The 18952-nt window shown below is 37.7% G+C and overlaps 2 protein-coding genes across 5 annotated transcripts in view; both read left to right on the plus strand.

The window, feature by feature from the left end:
- The window catches only part of LOC143908517 (uncharacterized), a 252120-nt gene that overhangs the window by 139994 nt on the left and 93174 nt on the right, over positions 1-18952 (plus strand). The gene's annotated exons all lie outside the window — the stretch shown is intronic.
- LOC143908534 (uncharacterized) lies at positions 221-6430 on the plus strand. 2 transcript variants are annotated; one of them, XM_077426228.1, is made up of 2 exons: positions 221-4221; positions 4604-6430. In XM_077426228.1, the coding sequence occupies exon 1, from the start codon at positions 477-479 to the stop codon at positions 1095-1097; it is 621 nt and encodes a 206-aa protein (XP_077282354.1). In that variant the 5' UTR covers positions 221-476; the 3' UTR covers positions 1098-4221; positions 4604-6430. The 2 variants fall into 2 exon arrangements, with proteins under 2 accessions (XP_077282354.1, XP_077282353.1); XM_077426227.1 differs by having other exon boundaries at positions 4296-6427.

The raw sequence follows: 18952 nt of genomic DNA on the forward strand, positions 1-18952 counted from the left end.
CTAAAGGAGAAACAATAGGATAGGATTAAGGATAAATTACCAGGCTCTCACGAGTGGGTGAACATAAATACGGGGAGGGAAAAGAAAAAGGGTAGGGCGATTGGCAGAATTTTGATAGAAGTAAAGAAAAGTTGGGTTAGCAGTTACGATGCGGTAAAGACGGCAATGTTAACAGATAGCGTAGTTCATACATGGTTTTTCAGGAGAAGTTACAATGCTGAATATTTTTATAATCTATAATAAAGGTTTGGTGAATGATTTGGAGACAACATTTAAGAAAATTACTAAAAGACATGAGCGGGAAGGAATAATTATAGGAGGTAATTTTAATATAAGGATAGGGGAGTTTGGAAGAAACAGACTTGGCAAACTATGATATGGAAAGGAAAAGTAAGGATAAAGTAGTATGTAATGGAGGTAGGCAGTTTACGAATATGATGGACGAAAGAAGCTGATATATACTAAACAGCATAACAATGGGTGATTGGGAAGGCGAATTTACTTATGTAGATGCGAGAGGGAGTTTGGTAATTGATTATATTATTGTAAACGGATATGTACATGACAAAGTTTTAGAATTTAAAGTAGACGACAGGGTGGACTCAGATCACTTACCCTTAGCAATGGAGATGGAGGGAATCGGAAGACAAGTTGCAGAAGAAGGAGAAGAAAAGGACGAGGAACAAAACATCGTGAGGAAAATAATAAATTGGGACAGGGATGCGAGGAGACTATATGACAAGAGAACGATGGAGCTAGGTGGCATGGAGTGGCAAAAGTCATGGGCGGTAGAGGAGAAATGGAGTGGAATAAAAGAGCTCATACATAGGGCACTGATTTATAAGGAGGTTAAAAAGTCGAAGAGGAAAGAAATAGGTCATAAGGACTGGTGGAACAGGAGCTGCACTAAGAAAAAATGGAAGTACAGGAAATGGAAGAAGGGGAAAAGCAGAAGGTTTATAAACAGGCAAAGAAAGAAGGAGTGGACGGAGAACAATATTCAAGGAGAAGAGTGGAGAAAGCATTTTATGATGTTATTGGGAGATACGGAGAAGGAGATAATAATGAAGAAGAACGGAACACTGAGAGAAAGATAGGTGAAGAAGTGAACGGTACACTTGTTGTGGAAATACGAGGTGAGAAACACGAAGGGAATGAGTAAGAAGAGGAGAAAGAGAAAGGGGAGATAGCGGATGCAGCAAAGAGGATGAAATTAGGTAAAGTAGCTGGAACAGACGGAATTCCGGTGGAGGCTTGGAGGTTTTGTGGTTCAGCGATGAGGGGTTGTCTGGTAGACTTAATAAAGCAGATGTGGAAGGAAGGAACTATTCCATTAGAGTAGAAAATGAGCATAGTGGTACCGCTATATAAGAGAGGTGATAAAGAGAAGGCAGAAAACTCAGAGAAATTTCACTGTTGTGCTCAGCATATAAGGTTTATATCGAAATTCTGAGGAATAGATTGGAGGAAGCAATAGAAGCAAAAGGAATGTTACTTGAAAGTCAGGCGGGCTTCAGGATAGGAAGATCTACTACGGACAACATCTTTATTCTGAACCACATTGTACAGAGGGAGAAAGTAAAAAAACGTGAAGATCAAGGTGTTTGCTCTTTTTATTGACCTGAAAGCGGCTTTCGACAACGTAGAGAGAGGAAAATTATGGAAGTTACTGGAACAAAAAAGCGTTGGTTGCAGCTTGTTAAACAGGATTAAAGGGATCTACGAAAAAACGGAGACATCAGTCAGGACAAACAGGGCGATTACGAGGAACTTCATCACGAAGAATGGTGTGAAACAGGGTTGTGTTCTGAGTCTAGACCTGTTCAGTTTTTATATTGCAGATTTGAACAAAACGTTAGATGAGAGAAATATAGGTGGTATTGTATTGGGCAAGTATAGGATATGGTCGTTAGCTTACGCCGACGATATGGTTCTGCTGGCTAAGAATAAAAAGGCACTGGATGATATGATGGATACACTGAAAAGATTTTTGAAGGACAGAAAGTTAAATCTAACAATAAGTACAGAAAAAACAAAAGTTATGATTTTTAATAGCCCAAGCAGCATTTTTCGGTTAACTTTCCGACTAAGGACTACTTTTCTACTAATCACAACGTTGTAAGCGGTTCAAGAAAGTTATAAAATGTAACTTATAATTACTAACGTTTTTTGGACGTTGTCTAAACGTTAAAATTACGACGTGCTTTTTTTATCACTTTCCCAACGTCAAATTCAAAACAGTTTAAGTCCTATTACCCGACGTTAAGATATTTAACGTTCGCCTGACGTTATACTCTGCACTACACTTTTCGAGCGACTTCAATACGTAATTCCCAACGTAAACCAACGTTTTGTTATCAAACGTTGTAAAACGCTAACGTTGTGAAACGTCGCCTGTGGTCATTTCTGACTGACGTTAAGAAATCGCGAAAAATGGTAACAAATTCTGCCTAAAAAAATGTAGAGCAGATTACTGCTGCGTCAAGCGGGCATCGTCGACGGCAATTCGCGGCATCGTGCGTGAGCTATGAGGACTATGCGACGAATGTTGACGATCCACGACCGAACCGGTCCATTTCATCTCACGCGGTTATCGTCGCGTCGTCGGGAAACAACGCGCGCGCGCCGCGCGGTTCACAGCTTGAGAGCGCGTTCGCTTGGCTGCACGGCTGCCATAACCATGCTCTAGATCACCATATAGATGGTATTGCATAGGTCGGATTTGGTTAAGATATACGATTCATTCGCAAATCTAGTATAGAATTTTCAACTAATTAATACTTTATCGACATGTTAAGTCAGTTTGGCGACCTTGTTAAGACTTTTAGTCAATATAGGTACAATTTTGCCTACAGTGGTATACTACTTAGTTTGGAAAAGTCGGAAAAAGTTAATTATTTTATACGAAAAGACAAATTTTAGTAGAATTTATCGCACCTTTTACTACGTAAAGTTCGATATAGTGTGGAACGCTGACTTTGCCATTTTCATTCCTCAAAGAGGAAAGCAAATAATCCGCCATTTTCCAGTATATTTAGATTTAAATTTTTTAACGCACTTTATTAACAATTTAAAGCATTTATATAATATTTGTTGTTAAAGTTTTGACAACATATTTATCTTAAAAGTAATTTTGATGAAAAAAAATTAAAATCTACACTTTGGAAAATTTTAGTTATTTATTAGAATATTTAGTAAATTGGAATATTTTAGAAAAGATTCGTCTAATTTTGACCTATTATTTCCACATTTATCAATAAAGTGGGTTTTGTTATACAATTTCAGTGCTGGGTTCGTGTATTTATGGCAAAATTACAATAGTATCAAAGACTGCGCAAACTATATTTTTCCTATAAAGCCATTTTATTTGTGCCAAATTGATAAGTACGTATTATGATACATTTATTACACCAATGCCGTCATATGGTTTGAATGGAAGCACGAAAACTACACCTAAAATGTACGTTGTGAAAAAATAATCTCAGGTCTAGCAGAGTGTACAAAATCAAAGTTTACATAGCAACGTTAAAACTGGTGGAAAAAATGTAACCTCAATTTAACTTATATAAGTCGGATTCCAACGTTGGTACAACCTAAATTTGATTCCCCAAATTAGTGCAAAAGAGGGTTGAAACGACGTAGCAAAAACGTTGGATACCAACGTTAAGTGTGTTTATCTTAACGTCGGGCGGACGTCAAAATGCTGCTTGGGAGTGGGTGTAAGTTAGGTAGAAAAAATTGGAAGTGGGGTAAGGAAAGAATAGAGGAGGTAAAGAATTTTAAGTATCTGGGGTTCACGTTTAATAGAAAAGGAAATTACACGGATCATATTAAAGAAATGGGTAGGAAAGGTAGATTAGCACCAAATAAGGTATGGGGTCTCGGTGAAAGGATATGTAATAATTATTTATATAATCGCCTTCGGCTCGTGCGTCCATTCCGCACTCGTGTCCAATTCTCAATTTCCCGCACTTGTTACACACCCTATTTTATATTACAAAGTGCGTGGAAAGTGGCCCATTACGCACGCACCATCTGTGCGAACTATTGATAGTAAGGTTAGAAACGCGCGGTACAATATAAGATATAAGGAGCTAGGTATAAGTAGAGTCCCTTTATAAGAGTCTGGACAGACTGGTCCTTATTTTCATTGGACGTGCAACACCATGGCGGAACCAATCACGAGCGGTAAAATAACGAGCCTTAGGAGCCTCTCTCAAGGTGCGTATTATGGAACTTTTCGAAATGGATTCCGATCGGAATTGTTATTTCCTACATTTCTATTGTATTTTTAGGGAAAACAGTATAATTTCGACAGGAATCCATTCCGCAAAGTTACGTGCATATTACGTGCCAGTACACATTAACAATATTGTTACGTGCTTTGCTGTAGCACTGTAGTGTTACATACCTGCGCAAAGCACGAAATGATGTCGTTAACATTTACAGAATAGGTGTCTTAGAATTTGAAATAAAGAATTACAAAATTAATAAAAAATGAAAATGACAATGTCATGCATTTATCTATATATACATCTCGTAATTTTCTCTATCAATAAATTGTATACTATTATAATTTATTTTATTGAAATATTCTTTTCAGGTATTTTAAAGTTTTGGTTATCTTATCTCTATCAAGTCAAAATAAAAATATAGACAAACACACTTTCTCACAGCCTCTGTAGAATTCTCTCACGATATCACAACAATACAACGATTACGTGTAGTTATCGACGCCATAGTGTTTTTCTTCCATCTAGGGCGTCTAGAATAGAGTCCCTATATACGTGACATTCACGCCATGTTGTTGCACTCCCAAAGTCTGTCCAGACTCTTATAAAGGGACTCTAGGTATAAGGTGTAATAAACCTAGATATTTATTAAATGTAAATATGGACAAGCCAATGTCGGGTGATGGTATAAGAGCGTTGATAAGATTGAGGTGCGGTAATATGGAGAAAGCAAATAAATATTGATTGGAAGAGGATGTAAGAAGTTGTGGATTTTGTAAGTTGGGTAGGGATAATTTAGAATATTATGTAGGTGAATGCACGGTGATTGGCGACTGGTTTGTAAATTTAGGTAAGAGCTATAAGGAAAAACTAGATACACTTTGTAACAATGAATTAAGAATAGAAAAAAGGAGGATACTAAAAAAGCTTTGAAAAGAGAAAAAGAGGAAGCGGAAATAGGTTAGAACATAAGCAAATGAAGTTTGTTAATAGCCGAGGTTTGTAGTTTATATGGTATGGATGGATGAGTGTTTAAAGTCTATTTATAAACTAAGTTCCTTTTCCTGGCTTTAAACTTGAAAATAAATATCTACCTATCTATCTATCTATTTAATGTTAATAAAACATTTTTTAATGTTAACTAATAACGTTTATTTAATATTAAAAACACTTTTTTAATGTTAAAAAAACGTTTTTTAATGTTAAGAAAACGTTTTTTACAATATTAAAATAAATATTTTTTTAATAAAAAAAGGAGCTATCCTATTAATTTAAATGTTTTTTAAATATTTTTTTTCATTACTATAAATGTTTTTAAAAACATTTAAAAAATATTTTGTTACTTTTGAGCGGAAGAGGAAGCTCACATAGCACGCCACACAGGAAAAAAACAAAACTAAAAATACACTAGATATATCAGCGCGCCTTAAACTATGAATTAAACCTATATCGCTTACTAGTTGTTGCTAAATTACCAACACCCCTCCTCAATAACAATTTTAGACTTCGTTTAGCGTTACATTATCAAGACTTATTTCTTTTGACAAAGTTCTTAACTTAACAGCTTGCAATGGCTTTGTCAACATATCTGCTATCATATGTTCTGTATCGCAATAGCAATAGTTTAATAAAGATGTTTTTCTTAAATGTTTAACATAATGATACTTAGTATCTATGTGCTTAGTCCGCTTACTAAACTTATATGATTAGTGGTTAACTTAATACAGGATTGATTATCCTCATAAATCGTGGTGGCTCCACATTGCGCATGTCCAAAATCATCGAATAAACTTCTAAGCCATATAGCATCTTGACATGCTTCTGCTAATGCTATATATTCCGCCTCTGTGGGCGAAAGTGCTACACATGATTGCTTCCTGCATGCCCAACCAATGGCGCCACCATTACTTCTATGAAGTTGGCCGGACAACTTCAACGTATCGAACTTTCATTAATTGGAATTGATTGGTGGTCGTTTGGTGGTCTTTGGTAGTCTAGTCCGATCGTTTGGTGGTTAGTCGTTTTCCTGTAAAATAAAAATGAAATTTCCGGTGTGAAGTTAGCCGGACAATTTTTATTTTTCAACCAATTTAACTTTTTTATAGCTCATTCGACGCGGAATCGTTTGGTGGTCACGAATATAATCAGTAAAACATTTGGTGGTCAACCGTTTTCCCAGAAAAAAGGAAAAACCGTATGCTCACGCCATTGGTCGTATGAATCTATTAGTCAGAAAAATTGTATTTGTCACCCAAATTGACTTTGATAGGGCTCAATCGACGCGGAATCGTTTGGCGGTCACGGATATCGTAATTAAAACGTTTGGTGGTCAATGGTTTTTCTAAGAAATAGAAAAACCGTACTCTCACGCTATTGGTCGAATGACTTCGTGACGTTGGCTCGGTAATTTGATGGATAAACAATATTATTTATTAATCAAATTGACTTTCATACGGCTCAATCAACGCGGAATCGTTTGGTGGTCACGAATATCATCATAAAAACGTTTGGTGGTCAACCGTTTTCCTAGAAAATAGAAAAAACCGTATGCGCATAATGCCGGACATGGCGGACATATCACCTCTGTGCCACTAGTCGGAACAATTGTATATATCACCCAAATTGACTTTGATAGGGCTCAATCGACGCGGAATCGTTTGGTGGTCACGAATATCGGAATTAAAACGTTTGGTGGTCAATGGTTTTTCTAAGAAATAGAAAAAACCGTACTCTCACGCCATTGGTCGCATGACTCCGTGACGTTGGCTCGGTAATTTGATAAATAAACATTATTTATCAATCAAAATGACTTTCATACGGCTCAATCGACGCGGAATTGTTTGGTGGTCACGAATTATGGTCTGGCATTATACGGTTTTTTCTATTTTCTGAGAAAACGGTTGACCACCAAACGTTTTACTGATTATATTCGTGACCACCAAACAATTCCGCGTCGAACGAGTTGTATGAAAGTCAATTTGATTGATAATAAATAATGTGTATCTAACAAATTACCGAACTAACGTCACGGAGTCGTACGACCAATGGCGTGAGAGTACGGTTTTATCTATTTCTTAGGAAAAACGATTGACCACCAAACGTTTTAATGACGATATTCGTGACCATCAAACAATTCCGCGTCGATTGAGCCGTATGAAAGTCAACTTAATTGATAAATAATGTTTATCCATCAAATTACCGAGCCAACGTCACGGAATCATGCGACCAATGGCGTGAGAGTACGGTTTTTCTATTTCTTAGGAAAACCATTGACCACCAAACGTTTTAATGACGATATTCGTGACCACCAAACGATTCCGCGTCGGTTGAGCCGTATGAAAGTCAATTTGATTGATAAATAATGTTTATCCATCAAATTACCAAGCCAACGTCACGGAGTCATGCGACCAATGGCGTGAGAGTACTGTTTTTCTATTTCTTAGGAAAACCATTGACCACCAAACGTTTTAATGACGATATTCGTGACCACCAAACGATTCCGCGTCGGTTGAGCCGTATGAAAGTCAATTTGATTGATAAATAATGTTTATCCATCAAATTACCAAGCTAACGGCACGGAGTCGTATGACCAATGGCGTGAGAGTACTGTTTTATCTATTTCTTAGAAAAACGATTGACCACCAAACGTTTTAATGACGATATTCGTGACCACCAAACAATTCCGCGTCGATTGAGCCGTATGAAAGTCAATTTGATTGATAAATAATGTTTATCCATCAAATTACCGAGCCAACGTCACGGAGTCATGCGACCAATGGCGTGTGAGAGTACGGTTTTTTTTTCTATTTCTCAGGAAAACTATTGACCACCAAACGTTTTAATTACGATATTCGTGACCACCAAACGATTCCGCGTCGATTGAGCCTTATCAAAGGCAATTTGGGTGATAAATACAATTGTTCCGACTAGTGGCACAGAGGTGATATGTCCGGCATTATGCGCATACGGTTTTTTCTATTTTCTAGAAAAACGGTTGACCACCAAACGTTTTTATGATGATATTCGTGACCACCAAACAATTCCGCATCAAATGAGCTATAAAAATGTTAAATTGTTTGAAAAATAAAAATTGTCCGGCTAAGTTCACACCGAAAATTTCATTTTTATTTTACAAGAAAACGACTAACCACCAAACGATCGGACTAGAATACCAAAAACCACCAATCGATTCCAATTAATGAAAGTTCAATACGTTGAAGTTGTCCGGCCTTTGATAACATAAATTATTTTCTAGATAAGGCCCTTTATTCTTAATTTTTTCATAATTTTTTCATAACCTACATTAGTATTTTTGAAACTTTACTGTTCTCTAAATTAAACGTACGCAATAGTTTTCTGATATATGTATAGATTGGTTTATATATATAATATAGAAATATCCTTCAGTGTCCTTTTTGATCTGTACTCCTAAGTAATAGTTCACTTCGCCAAGATTAGTTACATTAAATACTTCGTTACATTAAATGTTTCGGTACATTAAATGCGTCTCGAGTACATATTCCACATATGATATAAACTCTTGGTCATCACCTGCAATCAAGACGTCATCAGCATACACAGTCAGATAAGTGAGCTTACCATTTGATATTTTTGTATATAGACACGGGTCTGTCATATTGCTCCGTTTAAATCTAATTTTCTGTAGAATGTCGTCTAGAGTCTCGTTCCAACTTTTCGCTGATTGCTTTAGCCCGTATATTCCTTTTTTTCAGCTTGCAGACCATGCTTTTATTATCTTCGTAACCCTGTGGCTGCTGCATGTAAATATTTTCATCTAAATCAGCATTTAAGAAGGCATTCTTTATATCGTAATGTTTGACGATCATATTCTTCTTTTTTGCTACTGCAAGCAATGCTCTGATGGTGTTCTGCTTTACAACTGGTGCAAATACTTCATTATAATATATTCCATGTCGCTGTGTGAAGCCCTGCGCCACAAGGCGGGCTTTATATCTTTGTATGTTTCCATTGGCATCTGTCTTAATTTTGTAGATCCATTTACATCCGATTGTTTTCGAGCCTTTTGGTAATTCTACAAGCTCTCATGTATTATTCTTTCGAAGCGAACGAATTTCTTCATTAATGGCTGCTGTCCATTTTCTGCTATCTGGTCCTGATTCAGCCTCTTCGTACGTTTCTGGTTCCGAAATATTAATTTCAGATATCTTTCCGGCAAATTCAAAACGTTCTGATGGCACGCCTTTGTTCGTTCGTTCGGATCTTCTTAAGTTTGTGCTGCATTTATCCACTTCTTTATTCTTCACGTCGCAGATCTAGGGCTTATTTCGTTGATCTTTATTTTCTTTTCTTTCTATATCTTTAGTGTATCCACTAATTTGATAATCCTCTTCATTCGTTTGATATTCGTCCAAAAACTTTACATCTCTGCTAACTTTAATTTTATCAGTCTTTTTATCCAGAAATCTGTAGGCTTTTGTATCTTCTGAATATCCAACAAACAATAGTCCTTCAGCTTTTTTATCTAGCTTACGACGATGTTGCTCCGGTATTTGAACATATGCTCTTGATCCGAAAACATGGATATTTTCTAAGTTTGGTTTTCTTGAATGCCATCTTCCGTATGGCGTATCTCCTGTTGCATTAGTAGGGAGTCTATTTTCTAAATAATTAGCTGTAATAACGGCTTCTCCCCAATAGTTATTGGGTAAGTCTGCATCTAATAACATACAATGTGCCATCTCCATTAAGTATCTATTTTTTCGCTCAGCCACGCCGTTCTGTTGAAATGAATACGCTGTAGTGTACTAGTTTTAAATTCCTTTAGCTTTAAGAAACTTCTTCAATTCTTTATTTGTGTATTTCCCTCTTCTGTTAGATCTTATTTCTTTAAGCTTTTTATTATATTTTTAGTTTCCATAAACGTTACAAATTGTTTTATCTTTATGCATACTTCTGATTTATGCTTTAACAGATACACTTGTGTATATCTACTGTAATCGTCTATGATGGTAAGCACGAACCTGTTGTTACTCGGTGTGGCCGTTTGCATAGGCCCACACACGTCCGCATGAACCAGCTCGAGAATTAATTTTGTTTTACTTCCAGACATCTTTAGGAATGAAGTTCGTGATATTTTTTCTTTGATGCAACATTTGCATACAGAACGCAATCCGCAATCTACAATCTCGATTGCTGTTGCTAACTCCTTAGTTGTAAGATCCTTAAGGAGATCCTATAGTGGTAGTAATTACCGACATTTAGTTAAAAACAAACCATTTTTAATTGGCTTTACGGAATTGAAAAATCTTTGTACAGAAATAAAGTACGCACAAAAATGTAGGGGCTAGTGTCGGTTTTACATAAAAAAACAAAACAAAATTGAAAATTTGGACACAGAGCTGTCATTGACGACAATATTTGCTTATACAAAAATACTGCAATTTATATATACAAAATGAGATACTAGCCCTCTAGAGAAAACATTGAAGAACAATATCGTGCAATTACAATAGAAAAAAAGTGTCATGCTTTTAATTTTTATATGTGCAAAAGCACATGCAGATTGATAAAATAAGCAGGTATTGCGTGTAACGAGAGATGGCGCAACGATCGAACAAAGACAGATTACTATAGTTATTAGACAAGGACAGATATAGAGAAAACAGGGTTAGGAATTCGGCCTTCGCTATAGGATCCCCTTAATAGCATTGATATCTCGGTGTCCTAACTTTCTGTCCCAGATATGTTGGCAATCCTTGTGATGCTGCTGACTCGTCACTAATGCTGTCTGTGTAGTCCTTAGTCTATACAAATTGTACGTCAAATCTGCTATTGCCATAACATTATTGCTTTTAGTTATCCTGCAATCATTACTCTCAAAGCTTACTTCAAAACTTTTATCGACAAGTTTATTAACCGGTAAAAGGCTACTATCAAGATTAGGTACATAATGTTACATTACCGCACTGTTTTGACTCGTGTATGGAATTGGCTATTTGTCGCACAGATGGCGCGCGCGCAATAATGGGCCACTTTCCACGCACGTGTGATATAAATAACTATTTCACAACACCTCCACGGAAAGTTCGACTTTCCAGCTTGTAGAGAGGGGCGAAAGTGGCCAATTTCACGCCAGGACGGCATAGCGGGCGGAAAGTAACCATTTTTCTCGCTAGGGAAGAAAATTGATATTTTCCGCCCGGCATAGCGAGCGGAAAGTAACCACTTTATACTAACTAATATGACGCAATCACATTTATAATGCAAATTACAATTATAACTGCATTTACGGATACGTTATCTTGCACACGTATGACGTTCGTCATCTTACCCGCAGTCATTGTATTTTTTTCTTTTCTTTTTTTCATTTAATAAAAATGTTGCAATGTAAAAAATAAAAAATGCTAGTATGTTATTCTATACATTTTTAACTATACTATACTATAATTTTAGGAGAAAGTGAAAGTATTTACTATAATTATGTCATTCCTTATAAACAAACACCAAAAAATTACATATGAGTGCATCTAAAACATATTTTTGCTTTCTCATAGAAAAAGCTTTGTTTTCATAAACCTCATATACGGACCTTTAATTGCATATAAAGCTAAGTCTAATCAATCAAATTTTAAAAAATTATATATGAAATAGGGGTAAAAAAGACTGAAGAAAAAATTGTTTTTTATATAGTTTTTGATGCCATTGTGTTCAGAATGTTCTAAAACGTCGGAAAATCGCAATTTTTAAAAATTGTATGTGTGTATGTGTGTAGGGGAGACCGGGGCGAAGTCGGCCTTGGGGCGGAGTTGTTTTTGCAATTATCTCGAAATCTGTATGTTGTGTGAACTCGCCATTAAAACTGCAAACGCGGCTTATGGTGCCCACGTGACCAACGGAGTTTAGTGAAGTTACCGTGCCATGTTGTGATTCTTATCGAAGCAAACGTGTTTTCGCAGGTCGAAAGTAAAATTTCTTCCGCGTCGAAAGTTTGTAATATCTTAAGTATTATTATCTTTCCAAATCTCAAAGTAAGTGATTCTAAAGAGTAATGCATGCTGAACAAGGATCCAGTGCAGTTTTTTTTATTTTCATTGATTTCTATTATTTTATAAGCGACTAAACCTAAAACTTGTATTCGGGGCGAAGTAGTTTCCAAGCCAAAACAAAGTCAAAAAAGCTAAATAATATGTGCTGCGTATGCTTGGAGATAATAGAAAACAGAGCCGATGAAAAACAGTGCATTTCGTGCAGGCGTAAGGCACACAACGAGTGCGTCCGCTCGTCAGACTCTGTTTTTACATGCTTTAACTGTTTCAGTGACACTGATAACAAAAAAGAAAATTGATTTTCTTGAAATTATTATTTTTCTACTAAAAAACAATGAATAAAATGTATTCTATTATTTTTTATAATTAAAATTATGTATCTTTATTTAAAATCCAGTCCAAGAATGAAGACACGATTTTTGCACTTTTGTCGTTTTTACTCTATACCGGTTGAACAAAGCGACGTAGACCAAAAATCCCTATATAAATTTTGTAGCCAAAAATTTACTCTTTACAATGCTATACTATATTTCACTAAAATGATTTATTTTGTTGTTAAAAATCGGCACCAAAAAATAGGGCCGACTTCGCCCCGGTCTCCTCTATATGTATATATGCCAAATTTACCGAAATTTCTATAACTTAAGAACTGATTAACCAAATCTTAAAGAATGACATATGAAATAGAGGTAGAAAAAACTAAAGAATATAATAGAATTAGAAAAATTGCTAATAATAAATTGGGTTACCAATTTCTATCTAAAAAATCTACATGATTACTCTAATTTCCGCAAATTTTGAGATATTGAGCTTAATTTTTTTTATGGATAGAATATATCATTAAAAGTAGGTTGGTGTAGAATTTGGCAAGGATCGGTGAAGGGATTATCGATTTTTGCCTAAAAAGTGTATAGATAAGTTATACATGTAATCTTATATAGAGTATCATTAAAGGAAGGTTGTTCTTCCTTTGGCGAAGATTGGTGAAAGAGTTATCAATTTCTGCCTAAAGAATGTGTAAAGTAGACCGAGGCGAATCGGATCACAAGGCGAATCGGATCGATATAAGTTTTAAAACAGTTTTTGTTTGAAACAAAACACTAACAAAAACTGTCTTAAAACTTATATTAATCCAATTTGCCCTGTGATCCGATTCGCCTTGGTCTACCCTAAGTTCTTTGATGGATAGAGTATTATTAAAGGAAGGTTGTTATCAATTTTGCGAGGATCGGTGAAAAGATTACCGATTTCTGCTTAAAAAATGTGTAAATTATTTGATGGGTAGAATATCATTTAAGAGAGGTATTGAATTTGGCTAGGATCGGTGAAGGAGTTACCGATTTCTGTTCCAAAAGTTACATATATAAAAACTTGAAAATAGGATGGCAATAAGAGTCAGACGCAGTTATCAGTGCGTAAGAGTGATCAAATCACTGATTTATTCCCTGTGTATACATTCGTACGTTTCGGCTCGGGATTGAGCCATTTTCAGCGAAAAAAATTAATTAAATTACTCCCCCTCTCCAATCCTGTTGAGCGAGTTTCAGGATTCAAAGATCCAAAAACAACATTGACTATTTGAACGGGGATCGTTTCGCCCCGGAGGCAAGATTTGCGATACTCGAAGGACCAGAGGGGGGTTCCCCTCACGACTATCAAATGTTTAACGCGGAAGCAGAAACGCATGCTACGAAATATTAAGCGAGGCGACTCACCGTGTCGGCCGTCGTCCCCGTGATTCCGCCAATCCTCGTCCTGTCCCCTGACTTGGCCGCTCCGTGGGTCTCGTTCGGCATGCGATGGTAAAACTCGTGCAAGCAAGCAAAACGGTGGAGAGCAAGCGATAGAGCAGGCAGGAAAAGGCAGTAGGAGACGTGCGCACTCCCGGTTGAGCAAGGCGGCAAAGGCGATTCCGTGATGCGTTTTGCCCGGCAAACGTACGCCGTAAGACGGCTCTTAGACTATGTGTGTGCGTGTGTGCCGCACGGCGGCTTGACGAGAAGTTCTGATGAGGGGTGTGTCCTCTCCGACTATTTGACGATGAGAGAGTGTGCCGTAAGGCGGCTGTCCAAAATGTGTTTTCCGTAAGACGGCTGGATTGCTAATGCTCTGTCCCCGCGGTCCTGGAACATGTCGCTGCGGCGAGTAGTTGTTCCCTTTCCGAGGGGGTGGATACCGTCGGCGGATGGGCGATGGCAGCACCGACAGGTGAGTCGCATGATTTGGCTGATCGCGGTCCGCCGACGTTTCGCGCGAGAATTACAAACGACTTATGCAACTAGGTATAAACAATAAATGAATACATGAACATGAAGTAACTATGCTATTTACAAGGCGATACGCCGAACACTATTATTAGATTGATATCTGTAATAAATGTTTTTCTATAAATCGAGTCAATTTGAACAACATTATTAAACTCATCCAATAGTCAGGAGAAAAGGGATATCACAAAGCCATGTAGAAAAGCATGTAAGATGTCATCCGAAAAGATAAAAAAATACAAACAATGAGACAGAATCAACGAACTTGTCAGGACGACGGACACGAAATACCTAACGTTAGTTTAGTCATGTCACGGGTCATGGTAACAAACCTTAAAAAATAAAAGCTGAGATATAAAAGTTGATAATATAAGAAATTTTAAAACTAAAATAAGCAGTCCGTATTATAACGAGGCATATACACAGGCAATCGGCATGGTTTACAATTTATTTAATATTGATACATAGGCGTAGTGAAAAAATTCTGTATCTGTTTGAGAATTGAGGCTGTTATTTTGTAACTTGACATATGTCATTTCTAACACTAATTGTTTAGCTAAAAATTGTTTTCTATCTAATATTTTGACATTCTTTCAATCAAATTCATGGTCAAAATTAATTCTGTGTTCAGTGATAACGGATTGAGTTGTAATGTTTCTATGGATATGATTTCTATGTTCGAAGACTCTGGTTTTTAATTGTCTTATTGTTTGCCCAACGAAGGAAGCATCGCAATCTTTGCATGAGATCTTATAAACCACATTCCTGTTGGATTGGATTGGGAGAGTGTCTTTCTGTGCTCTAATAAATTTTCGCATTTTATTTAAGCTGAAAAACAAAAGATTAACATTTAGATCTTCAGTAACATTTCTAAACTTTTCCGCAATGTTTGAAACATAAGGAATAGTGAACCAGATGCGTTGTTTCTCGTTGTCGTTACTCGGTGAGGATTCATTTTGTTTGCGTGGTCCTATTTTATTTCGTTCATAAAGCTTCCTCTATGAGGAAGCCAAACTATTAAATACTAATAATTATAAATCGAATAAAATACAAGCTTCTTCAGAGAGCACCTTTGTAAGCGAAACAAAATAGAAGCAATGGTAGCGATTTGTAATGATGAGGAAGCAATGTGCAAGTTTCTAATTTGCACACTTTTTATTATATTCTTTATTCTTGTGAATAGAATGAAATCAAACTACAAGAGATTATTCTTTATAATCTAATGACTTTAATGAGTTCAGCATCGACTCGTTATCTGTTATTAGTTTAGAAAAATTAGCAATTCGTTATCTTACTCACTTCGTCATCTTACCTTCCTTTCCTCTACACAATGAAATGATATCACGTATTACTTAAGCTAACGCTTACAACGCGACAGTATTTTATACTATGCCTTAACGATACATATACGTAGTTTGTTTAAAAAGTAATGAGACTGAATTTTTTTCTCAACAACTGGTAACACTGTAAAAACGAAAGTGCAGTAGATAGAGAGCTACATTCATACTCTACCTTCAGTTAAAATTTCAACTTGATAACATTAACACATGTGATTCTACAATCATTTGTATAACTGTATGTTTGGGTGATGCGTCACGAAAATGGAACACAAGAAAAAATCGAGCAACGTTATACGCAATTTATACGCAATTTTCAAAAAGTGTCACAACCAATCCCGCTTTCCCTTACATACCACTAACAAGTAAAATTAATATATGCTACATACAGGATGATTCGAAACATCCCTCTTGTTCCGCAAATGTCAGATTCCTATCTCGATTTTGAGACGATTTTTTCTATAGCAAAGGAGGGAGTGTAAAAGTGGCCGTTTTGTGCCCCGATGGGACCTGTGAAACATTTTTTTTCCATTTTATTTGAGGTTGAAATAAAAAGAAAATAATAGTCATTTACGCAGAAAAAAAACCACAGGAAATATTTTAAAATATATAATAAATGCGTTTAAAACGTCTGTTAAAATAACTGTGTTTGAGCGGTTTAATAAAAGGTGAAACGTTTTAAAACAAGCACTATAATACATTTCCATTTAATGAATTCTGCACCATGAAATTGTATATAAATGCCGTACATATAACACAAGCCCGTGCACAATTGCTCATATACGCTTATCATATGTAATTACATTTGTATATATATATATATATATAATATATAACTTTGTCAAAAATTATACCCATTTTAAACACCGATTCTTACTATCTTACGCACATGCATAACACATGCGCGCGCGCGCGCGCGCACACACGCACACACACACACACACACACCTTGAAACATACACTTCTTGCTAGGACCTATAAAAGGCATAAAAACACTGTAGTATTAACGCATCAGTTTTCAGATTTTATAACCGCGCTTCGCCTTTTTTTACGTGTGAAAAATCTTCTACTACTAGGATCCCGAGCCGAGGCTTGGTTTACCCAGTAGCCCCTCTGGTAAAGAGGGGAAGACCCCCTCGCCTTCCTGGGAGAAGAACAAGAAGAGTGCCAGATTTTACCGGCTAAAAACCACATGAGTGTCCAGCGCTGCGTCGTTATGGGAGGTGCCTGGGAACATTTGAAAACTGCATCCAGGACGCCCCCCAACGCTTAGCCCAATTTGGGCTTCCTCCTGTGAGCCATTGAGGCTCGAGGACTCTTTAGTCTCTTAGGTGTCACACCATCCACCCCGCCGCCCTCTCCCGTTGTTGTGGGAGGTATTGGTTCGGTACCCGGAATCCCAGCCGGAGTGACAAACCTCCCGTCCTCCAGATCCTTCCCCCCCCCGTCGGAGGGAGGAAGTCTGGAGGCGCGGCCCATCTCTTGCCGCTTTTGTTGCGGAAATTCTCCCCGATCATGGTAGGGAGATCGGCAGGGTCAGGACGTGACCCGCCGAAAATATCAGTTTTGGGAGGGACCCGCCGCGGGACGCTCCCCTCGGTGAATCCACTCCGCATCTTCTTTGAGGGCCATAACCTGATCACAGTAGGTCAGGAAAGCCCTCTACTTATTCGCCCTCCCGACGATTGCCGCCACAACCGCCGGGAGGGATAGGTCGTTACCAACAATACTAGTGAGGACACGGCGCTGTTCTGCCCACTCTGGACTTTCCTCCAGCGTGTGCTGCGCCGTGTACTCCTCTGCGTCGCAATGGTGGCATCTGGCATTGGCCTCCTTCCCAATTCGACGCAGGTACTTCCCGAAACAACCATGTCCGGTTAGCACCTGCGTCAAATGATATAAAATCCCGAGTTTCGACTGCCCAGCCAATTTGTTAGGCAGGGTCGGATGGCCTCAACGGTCCTTAATCCCTACTTTAGGGCAGCAAAGTATTCTTCTTGCCACCTCCTTATAAGGGCCGCCTTCTCTTGGAGCTTTATAGCATTACGCGCCCTGTCAGGGACCGGCATCCCCCGGGCTCGCAGCTCTCTTACACGCCGATAGACCTCGCTTGCTGTCTCGCTGCAAGCTCCAATGGGTGAAGCCTCGACAAGAGCGTCGCCGCATCATGTGAAACCGTGCAGTACGCACGTGACGCTCTCAGGGCTACCGCGCGCTGGACTTGACGCAATCGCGTCTTTATGCGCGCGGAACCCTCTGCCTAACCGCGCTTCGCCTAACGCAGAAGCAACGAACGAGGATGTGGCAGCCACTGCCTCCATTCTTTTTTATTTTTATTTTTGTATTTTTTTGTATTTTTTAAATATTTTTTATAGATATATATTTTTATTACATTTTTAATATATATTTTTTATTATACTAGACACTACAGACGCGCGCTACGCGCACGCTATTTATCTTTAATATTTCACTATTACTATTAACCCTATTATACGCAACTGTCAATTTGTGTATAATTCTTCTAACTTTTCTCTGACTTCCATCATTATTCCACCTATTGCTCTTCCTTTTCTTCCAACTCTTTTTTTCTTTGCACCCTGTATACTCCAGTTGAACTTCTTTGGCACCCTATACTTTATCTTTTCCCATTCCTCCTGTTTCAGCCACGTCTCCACCAACCCCACGACATCCCACTCCTTTATCCTTTCTTAAAACCCTTCCTGTATTTCCTTCACTCCCGCTATATTCCAAAAGCCTATCTTTAGGCTTCCTTTCTGTTCTTTCCTTTTTTTCTCCGTCCTTAATTCCTTTCTTCCCCTTTCTCTTTTTCACCCCTCTTTTACCTCTCTTTCATTTCTTTTTACTTTTCCTACTTTACTCTCTCTGACTTCTTTTCCCCCTCCCTTCAGCCTCACCACACTCCCTTTTTTCCTACTCTCCCTCTTCTGTCCCATCGTTTTTCCTTCCTTCTCACTATCCTCCCTTTTCATTTTTCCGTCTCCTTCTTTTCCACTCTTTCTCTCTTTCTCTGTTCCTTTTTCTCCCTCCTCCTTCTTTTTGTTCCTCTTTCTCATTTCCTCTTTCATCTGTCA

Source organism: Temnothorax americanus, unplaced genomic scaffold (genome assembly GCF_048541705.1).
Source record: "Temnothorax americanus isolate GAGA-0224 unplaced genomic scaffold, ASM4854170v1 Scaffold98, whole genome shotgun sequence".
NCBI lineage: Eukaryota > Metazoa > Arthropoda > Insecta > Hymenoptera > Formicidae > Temnothorax > Temnothorax americanus.

Bases quoted from the DNA above. Each gene is read 5' to 3' on its own strand.
- LOC143908534 (XM_077426228.1), top strand. From the start codon at position 477: ATGGGTGATTGGGAAGGCGAATTTACTTATGTAGATGCGAGAGGGAGT.